This window comes from Colossoma macropomum, unplaced genomic scaffold (genome assembly GCF_904425465.1).
Source record: "Colossoma macropomum unplaced genomic scaffold, Colossoma_macropomum, whole genome shotgun sequence".
NCBI classification, from domain to species: domain Eukaryota; kingdom Metazoa; phylum Chordata; class Actinopteri; order Characiformes; family Serrasalmidae; genus Colossoma; species Colossoma macropomum.
In genome coordinates this window covers 39,764,970-39,774,895 of record NW_023494795.1, presented here as the reverse complement: position 1 = coordinate 39,774,895, position 9,926 = coordinate 39,764,970, and the positions used below count along the sequence as shown (strand labels likewise).

The 9,926-nt window shown below is 41.2% G+C and overlaps 1 protein-coding gene across 1 annotated transcript; it reads left to right on the top strand.

Annotated features, from left to right (window-relative positions):
* The first annotated feature begins 376 nt into the window (after window positions 1-376).
* gjd2b (gap junction protein delta 2b) lies at window positions 377-4,237 on the top strand. Its single transcript, XM_036582734.1, has 2 exons — window positions 377-447; window positions 3,191-4,237. Exons 1-2 carry the CDS (start codon window positions 377-379, stop codon window positions 4,032-4,034), a joined length of 915 nt encoding a protein of 304 aa, XP_036438627.1. The 3' UTR covers window positions 4,035-4,237.
* The last annotated feature ends 5,689 nt before the right edge of the window (window positions 4,238-9,926 follow it).

Below are 9,926 nucleotides of genomic sequence, written 5' to 3'. Positions count from 1 at the left end.
AAGCTGGATTAACACAAGGCAAACGTTACACCCCCAACACACACTCCACTCAACCTGCATCAGTAACGGCTCAAAGCAGACAGAGACACATCAGCATATTCAAACAGTTCAGAGAGAGAGAGAGACAGAGAGAGAGAGACAGAGAGAGAGTGGGGGACCAGATCAGCACATCTCAGATGCTTCTGCACACAAGAGAGAGAGACAGAGAAAGACAAGACCGAGAAAGAGAGAGTGAGAAACAGAGAGAGAGAGCAGTATCATTTCCTCCCATGATCTCTGTGGATAACTCTCGCTCCTCTGGAGCTCTGTGGGAGTAGCGTTGGAACCTGCTGGATCTCTTCTGGTTCTCCTCTGGATCTCCTCTGGATGAGCAGCCATGGGGGAGTGGACCATTCTGGAGCGGCTGCTGGAGGCGGCCGTGCAGCAGCACTCCACCATGATCGGCAGGTGAGAGAGGGTCACTAATTTACTGTATATTTAGAAAAGTTCCATTAAACTTCAAGACTATTAATCAGTTTTTCACCTTATGAGAGTGAAGAATGAAGGTTCCTAAACAGTTCTTGGTGGAATACTTCTCAGAAAAACCTACAATTGGTGTAGAGCCTTTTGGTGAGGTCCTTCAGATGTTTAAGATGCTCTTCACATTTACAGAAAATGTTCTTTAAAAGATATCCACTGAATGGGTCTTTATAGATCCAAGTGCTTTTTTTCTATTGTATGGTGAATTCTAAACAACATGAGTTGATGGATGTTGTATGGAGAATGGGAGAAAAATTAAAACAGTACTGTAGGTGGTGTAAATGTGTGGATTTGTGCTCTTTAGTGCTCTTATAAAGCATCAGTTTGAAGTAGAACTAGATAGCTCCACTACAGTCCTTTCAGATAGATAGATAGATAGATAGATAGATAGATAGATAGAAAGAGAGAGAGAGAGAGAGAGAGAGAGAGAGAGAGAGATTTTAGATTATAACTTAACTAACCGTAACTCCAGTAATCATTTCCTTCATAATTCTGATCGTGATTAAAACTACTCTCTGAACACTTTATCTGAATCCCCTGCCTTGTAGCTCCAACTTGCTGGTGTCCAATATCTGGTCAATAGCAGTTCTGTGATCAGAAACTGACCAATGAATGGAGTTAAGTGGGGCTGATCAGTTGTGCAGTGCCCTATGGAAGACAAGAGCTATGCAAACTGTGAAACTGTGAAAACTGACATAAAGATCTGTTGTGGTCCAGAAAGATTAATACTAGTGCATTTTTAACACCTGGTTTTCTTGTAAAAGAAGCATAACTGAACCTAGTCTGGTCCAATTCGATTTTAACCCAAACTGCAGTTATTGCCTTTTGCCTTTAGAGGGCAGTATTGTAGACCCACTGGTGGAGTAGGCAGTGGGAAGAGTCGGAAAAATTCCTGGTGAGCCAGTAACATTTTAGGGATGGTTACTGCGGGCTAACATATTATATAATATTATATGTAACATTGTATATTATATTTTATACAACAGTTAGTTCCGGCCACACAAGCTGATTGGTTGAGAAGCGGTCTAACCACGCTGTTATTTCGCCATAACATCACGTTTTTTTCACAAACACTATATCACTCCGCTGAGACGTCGTTGCTAAGCAACGACTTTGACAGCTGTGGGAGACGCTCAAGCCATTTGAACGTTTTTATTTCTTACTTTGCCACAAACAGAAAATGGATACTTTTAAGATCACATTTGACCGACAGCCGATTTGGTCAGACTCTGAAGATGAGACGACACTAAATTCACCACTGAGCAGCTTTTCAGTCGGCAGCTGTGACAGAAGAACAGCTAAACAACCTGGAATCAGCCAGAAATGAACCCAACACCATTCGCCAAACTAAATGGGCTGTAAGATTTTATGGCTCAGTCCGATTTGGTCAGACTCTGAAGATCAGACTGCACGTTTGGCGAATGGTATTTGGCTCATTTCTGGCTAAATCCAGGTTGTTTAGCTGTTCTTCTGTCACAGCTGTTGACAGAAAAGCTGCTCAGTGGTGATGACAGTTTCGGAATCTAGTGTAAAGAGCTGGAGAACGAACTGCTGGCTGCGCAGCGAGTGACAGAGCTCGTTACTCTGACGTAGCAAAAAGCTGCTTGTTAAGGAACTATAATTTGGCGGAAGGAACTGCTAACATTAAAACATATTAAATGCCACGTTCATCGACCCATTTATTTATTTCTGACTTTATTTATTTAACTGTTGTATAAAAGCAATAGAACAATCGAGGTCGTGCATTATCGCAAAATAACATCACGGTTCTATTGCTTAAATAATCCACACATATAAACGCAAGAATGCACAGGGGTTAAATCAGCCCCCCTCCTCAGGTGGTACAGGTCAGCAATAAGTCTCATAGAGTGGGCACAGATTAGCCTGGTCAAAAAACCCATCAGGCAGCTTTCTAGAGTTCATTACTTTTTGCATTGCTTATCAAAGTAGCAGCTGTCGCAGGTGGATGTTCCTGATAAAGTGGCCAGTTAGTGGAAGTACAAGGTGGGTGTTTCTAATATAGTGGCCAGTTACTGGAAGCACAAGGTGGGTGTTTCTAATAAAATGGCCAGTTAGTGGAAACACAAAGTAGGTGTTTCTAATAAAGTGACCAGCTAGTAAAAGTAAAAGGTAGCTGTTTCTAATAAAGTGACTAGTTAGTGGAAGTACAGTGTAGTTGCTTTAATAAACTGGCCAGTTATTGGAAATACAATGTGGGTGTTTCTAATAAAGTGGCCAGCTAGTAAAAGTACAAGGTAGGTGTTTCTAATAAAGTAGCTAGTTAGTGGAAATACTAGGTGGGTGTTTATAATAAAGTGGCCAGTGAGTGGAAGCACAAGGTAGGTGTTTTTAATAAAGTGGCCAGTTAGTGGAAATACTAGGTAGGTGTTTATAATAAAGTGGCCAGTGAGTGGAAGCACAAGGTAGGTGTTTCTAATAAAGTGGCCAGTTAGTGGAAATACTAGGTGGGTGTTTATAATAAAGTGGCCAGTGAGTGGAAATACTAGGTAGGTGTTTCTAATAAACCGGCCAGCTAGTAACAGTACAAGGAAGTTGTTTCTAATAAAGTGGTCAGTTAGTCGAAGCACAAGGTGGGTGATTCTAATAAAGTGGCCAGTTAGTGGAAACACAAGGCAGCAGTTTCTAATAAAGTGGACATTCTGTTTTGTAGGATCCTCCTGACTGTGGTTGTGATCTTCCGGATTCTGATCGTGGCCATTGTCGGGGAGACAGTGTACGATGATGAGCAGTCCATGTTCGTGTGCAACACACTACAGCCGGGCTGCAACCAGGCCTGCTACGACAAAGCATTTCCCATCTCTCACATCAGATACTGGGTGTTCCAGATTATTATGGTCTGCACACCCAGCCTGTGCTTCATCACCTACTCCGTGCACCAGTCGGCCAAGCAGAAGGAGCGCAGGTACTCCACCGTTTACCTGAGCCTGGACAAAGACACGGACTGCTTGAAACGGGATGACAGCAAGAAGCTGAAAAACGCCATCGTGAATGGGGTGCTCCAGAACACAGAGAACTCCAGCAAGGAGGCGGAGCCTGAGTGCCTAGAGGTGAAGGATATCCCCCATTCCTCCATCAGGACACCCAAGTCCAAAATGAGACGGCAAGAAGGCATCTCCAGGTTCTACATCATCCAGGTGGTCTTCAGGAACGCTCTGGAGATCGGGTTCCTGGTGGGTCAGTACTTCTTGTATGGCTTCAACGTCCCTGCAGTCTACGAGTGTGACCGCTACCCCTGCATCAAAGACGTTGAGTGTTACGTGTCCAGACCTACGGAGAAGACCGTCTTCCTGGTCTTCATGTTTGCCGTCAGTGGCATCTGTGTGGTGCTGAACCTGGCGGAGCTCAACCATCTGGGCTGGAGGAAGATTAAAACGGCAGTGAGGGGCGTGCAGGCCAGGAGGAAGTCCATCTACGAGATCAGGAACAAGGAACTGCCCAGGATGAGCATGCCCACTTTTGGACGCACCCAGTCCAGTGACTCTGCTTACGTTTGAGATGGAGTAACTAATAAGTTACTTTATTGTAACTGTATAAGTGCACGATGGACTCTCCATCTCACGGGCTTCTTTTGTGGAGTTGGTGGGGTATTGATTGGTTTTATTTGTCTCTTGTGGACAAGAAAAGCAGACAGACCAAACATTTGTCTGTATGGATATCTCTGAAAGGCACTTGGACAACTTTTAGTCCTGTTTTTATTTTATATCATCAATGAGATCTTGTTATTTTCTTTGATTTTTTGTGTTGACTATTTGCTACTGGATCCACAGGACCAGGAGAACCAGTGGCAGATAAGCATTGCACTAAATATGAATTTCAGAAGCCAAAATGAACCCAAATTTGTGCTGTGAAGGTCTTTTTTTCTTTGATCTTGCTTTTTACACTCCTTATGCTTGGTAGCATCATGTTGCACGCCACAGATTAGCTTGTAATACTGCAGCTCTGATTTATTTATCTACACGCAAATCAGACTTCTTTATCTTCATGCTACAATATCTCTGTTTGGGGTTTAGATCATATAGCTTTGCGTATCCTGTGGTCTTTGTTGCCTGTGCTTGCACCATGTACCTTAAAGTGAGCCACCACTTCATTGCTTTAAGCTGACCTGCAGGCAGTGGATGCCACAAATGCTAATGTGTTACTCTGGATGTTTATTTATTTATTTATTTATTTATTCATTCATTTATTTAATATTTATTTATGTATTTAGCCTGTTTACACCAAAGCGCCCATTGCTTTTATTTTGTTTAAGAAAATGAAGGGTATTCTCTTGTTTTCATTTCATTGTTTTCAAGTGCCATATTTGTACATAAGAAATATACATACTATTATAGGCTATAATGTAATCCTTATCATTGGACAGAATTCCTGCTGTGGAATATCGTCTTCTTTCTCTTTAATCCAAAATAATATGGGAAGGGGAACAGTATGACTACTTTATTTAGCATTAACATAAACATATTCCAATAGTCCATATTCCTGTACTACATAATTACAGTGTTCTTGGTGCTGTAGTACACTTTTAAAAATAAAGGTCTCAAAAAGGGTTCTTCAGACCATTTTTGGTTCCCTAAACCAGCAGTTCTAAAAGTGGTCCACCAGTCCACATTTTTAATAATCCCAAAAAATAAGTTTCAATCATTTACTGATTCGGGATCCCTGAGGACCGGTTTGAGAACCACTGCCCTAACCCACCTTTACATGGATAGGTCTTTTTAAAAAAGTCAACTGAAAGGTTCTTTGAGGACCCAAAGGTGGTTTTCCATTCCAAATAAAACCTTTTTGGAACCTCTATTTTTAAAGCGTGTACACACGGTGCAATCTGATTTCTATACAACTGCCCCTGGTGCTTTCAGTACCCAATGGAGTGATGTTACCAGGTGAAAAAAGCTCAAAAATAAATGACAGAATTTGTCACTGTAAGACCCTGTGTGCTGTGCATTGCTTTCTTACACACCTTTATCTGGGAAATAGTGCTTTGGTTGTCAGGCAAATCCCTGAGCTCCAGCCCGGCGCACTCTGTCATTCAACTTCTCTATGAATCAACTTCCTTTCAACCTGTCAAAACGCTTGCGTGTTGTTTTTCGGTGCGGTCAGCACGGTGCTGCTTAAACCTGATCCGAGGCGGAACGTTTCCTCTCGCGGAGCCGGAGCGAAGCTGACACTGTGTTTATGGCAGCAGCTTCCGCTCGGGGCAGGCAGGGAGACATCATGATCCCCGAGGGCCTGAGGACCAGACAAACCAGGGTCTGACCGCTGCAGAGGTCACCGAGAATCTGCTGAACACAGAAGGGCTTCAAAGATCAGTCGACCATTATGAACGCAGATCTGAAAAGTGCTCTATAATGTTTAAATGAACCACAGAGTAATTCACTACAGGAATTGTAGGGGGCGATATGGCTTCTGTTGGAAGCCCTGGTGGATCAATCTGCTGTTCAGCCGAGACCTGAGCAACTGTCTGTGCTCCAGAAAACCTCGAACGACCCAGCTCAGGATCATCCTCTCTACCTTATCTCACTCCTCGACTTACTGCTGCTGCTTTCATACTCACTCACTGCTTCAATCCCTCTCTCTCTCTCTCTCACACTCTCTCTCTCTCTCTCTCTCTCTCTCTATCCTCTTATACCATACTGTTTTCCTACATTCTTCCAGTATCAAGCTTTAAATTCACTCTTTTAAAGGCACACATCATTTTATAAACATGCATACTCAAATCCTACAGTATCTCTAGAGTAAGACTTTCCAGCTTAAAGACTACAAACCCTTCAAAACCTTTCTAATGATGTATCTTGAAGGTGGGAGGAACATTTGAAAAACTACAGCTGATTTAGGGAAGATATTAGGGTAAGCTGACCAGATTTCTGAAACAAAAACCAGGGACATTCCCAGTTCAGCAGTCAATATATTATTAAAATATCCAATGTTTTTATCTATTAAATTTAAAAGGATAGACATTTCTAGTTTCATGTATTTTAACCATGTATCCATGGTAACTGCTGTACACTCAAAGAAATTGGTCAGCATGTATGGGAATAAATTACAGTAGTCCTAAAAGACTTTTATTTCTTACTCTCACCCCCTCACAGAATTTGTCGCTCGTTTTTAAAAGTGAAGTCATTCAGTAAAAAGGGCCCCAAAAGTCACTAGCGGCTCAGGCAGGAATGAGGCAGACACATGTTTACCACTAAAGATTCAGTGGCTGTCTCAGCCCATAGTTCATATTCAAATTAAATATTTTCGCAGAAAACAAGAAAAAAGCCCTGTGGCTGCAGCCCAATATTCAGACCCCAAAACTCACTCCTTGGGCAGCTCCAGTTCTGGACAGACAGAAACGCTGCTATCAGCATATGTCGTATGTCATATATGGAGGCTGAAAAAATGGTCAGTCAGCACCGGCAGCAACCACTGATTCTTCTTCTTTCTACATCTTCCAACCGGAGCTACAGCACCACCAAATTCAAGCTGCCACTTCAACGTAAAAACGTGAAAGACGCCCTGTAGAGCCACTGTTCTGGGCTATTGTAGAAACATGGCGGCGCAACATGGCAGCCTCTTTTGGAAGAGGAGCCACTACCTATATAGATATGAAGGGCTCATTCAAAGATAACAAAAACACAATGATTCGTAACTACACTAATAAAAATATTCAGTTTCTGTTAATAGATCCCCCTAAATCTTAGACACTGCACCTTAATGTCTTTTACAAGCTTCAGATGTCCATGTTTAATCTACATAGCACCTAATCTAATGAATCTAACGTTCACCGGCTCTAACTCAGCACTAATGTACTACCAGAATCCCATAAGGGTGCCAGCAGACCCATCTCAAACCGAAGGCCTAGTTCTAATAGTCAGAGTTAATCAGTGGAAGAATCACATTTGGTTCCCTAAAGAACAGTCCCTTTAAGGACTATTGATACCAGTGAGATGTGCAAATGTCAATACCTTTAAAGAACCTCAACAGTATAATTCCAGTTCAAGGTTTTTCCTAGAACCATACCAGAAACTCTTATTTTTGAGAGTGCAGTCGTGCCACTAGCGAAGACAAGTCTTCACAAAAGCTGAATTGAGCAGCCAAACTGAAAGGTGTTTGATATTCCAGAGCTCAAACGCAGCTGAAATCTATTTCAGACTTGTTTTCTCATCATCTATTTTTGCATAGAGGCTCCGGCTTGATGTCTGCACTAAAGCAGCTTCAGGCATGATTGATCTAGCAGCACAGAAATAAACCGTTTTAAAGTCCTCTGTGGTGCTGAGGGAAAACAGCCCATCTCCTGCGAACTCTCAGCCCAAATCCCTCCCAGTGGAGCTCAGAGGAGAGTGGCTTTCTCTCACATTCCGCATAAATATTCACATCAAACAGCTGAGAGGATGCGCTCCCATTTGGAGAAGCTTTTAGGAGCAAACTGTCCCTCAAAACCTGCATGAGACTGTAATGCACACATCTGAAAACATCAGGTTTCTAAATGGTCCTCTTCTTGGATGCATGGTTCTGCACTCTTCTCAAACATGGAGGTGCCAAGTGGAACCAAAAACGGTTATTTGGAGCGGTGCCGTACACCAGGAGTGCCCAAACTTTGTGCCTTGTGGGGGTCGAAGTGTAAAGCCAAAAAACAAAACAATATACAAATAAAGATGGTTGGTTTCAAAAATGCATTTCATAACACCACACACTTAAAAAAGATGGTTCTTCTGGGGTTCTTTAGTAAAGGCAATCGTTCTATTTAGAACTATGAGTTCTATACAAGCATGAGTTCTCATGCTTAAATTGTTCTTTGAATGACATAATTGTTCTTTACATTGATGGAGAATGTGCTGCGTATGGTTCTTAATCAAAACCTTTTTGAAAATGGTTCTATCTAGCACCAAAAATGGTTCTGCTATTGTTACAGTACCCAGCTTGTTTTTCAAAAAGGCTCTATATAAAAAAAATATACAACACATTCTTCATCAATCTGAAGAACTATTCCATCATACAAAGAACTATTTAAGCATGAAATGGTTCTAAAAATCATCGCCTTTACTAAAGAACCTTCAAGAACCATAGTTAAATACAGGTCAAAACATGCATGAGTTGTTTCTTGCATGGTTAAATAGTTTGTCTGTTGCATTTAGTTTGTTAAATAACCTTTTAAGTGGTTCTATCTAGCACCAAAAAGGTTTTCGTACAGTATGGAACAGTATAGAAGAACCACTTTTGATTCCCTTTCAATGAATGAACCATTTTTGGAATCTGAAAGTGTGAAGAACACAATTAAAGTGTGAAGAACCTCCAGGTAATGTAAACAATCTGTATACTATAACCACATTTCCAAGCCAAGAACCAGTTGAAAACCCTTTTGTAGGAAGAAGCCTTTCATTTATATTAAGTGAAGGTTCTTTATACTTTAAGAAAAGGTTCCTCACACTCACATATCACATTGCAAATCTCTTATCTCTTTAAAATAAAGGTTCCTCGTACATCTGGTTTCATGAAAACGTTTAATTAGTATAGAACCTTTATGTTATGTGGAAGTTCATTCAAATTTAAAAGGTTCTTCACATCTCATTGAAAAACTTCCATCAGAAGTTATTTTTGGGAACCAAGAGTTGTTTTTTTATGACATTGCTGCCCTGTTACTGTTAAATATGTACTGTATTTTATGCTTATAGTTTGTTCCAGTATCTGTGATGAAAAAAAAACAACAATAACTGAATGACTGATATTAGCATATGAAACAAGTCTAATTAATTCACTGCATTGTGTTTATTTATAGCTGTGGAGTAAAACACCAGCATGTTCCACTTGAAAGCATTCTGTATAATTGAAGCAGAACACACACACACACACACACACACACACACACACACACCAGACCTACATGTTTGTGTGCTGCAGATTAAAGGACTCATATGATGTCAAATTGAATAGTTTGTTGTAGTATATAAACATTGTTAAAGTTTCAAAATATGCTGTTCACTCTCCAGAAAATATTGTCTATATAAGGGAACAACTTTTTATGCCACTTTGAAACAGTAACACTATTTAATTTATGTTCTTCCTGGCAGTGTGCCACCCTCATCTCTAAAATCTCTGGGTCTCACCTGGCCTCCCCATTCTGAAGTTCTAGCTATGCCCCTGGCTCACATCACCCTCAGTGTCAGGACAGGTGGTTCTAAAAGGTGCACTGCAGGTGTTTCAGCAGCACCATAACGCCATAACTTAGACTAGGTTTTCGTACTGTAGCTGAAACTCACGTCTCTCTGCCTTATCACCAGTACAGTAGAGATGTAACAGTACGACATATTGTAATCAATTGTGTCGCAGGGTGATGTTTTGTATCATGAGAAGCATGTTAGCTCATGGCTAGTGTGTTAACTTGGGGCTAAAGCAGAAGATCAGGACACTAC

Coding starts and splice junctions, on each gene's coding strand:
- gjd2b (XM_036582734.1), top strand. CDS start 377: ATGGGGGAGTGGACCATTCTGGAGCGGCTGCTGGAGGCGGCCGTGCAG. Junction 448..3,190: donor CACTCCACCATGATCGGCAG/GTGAGAGAGGGT, acceptor TCTGTTTTGTAG/GATCCTCCTGACTGTGGTTG.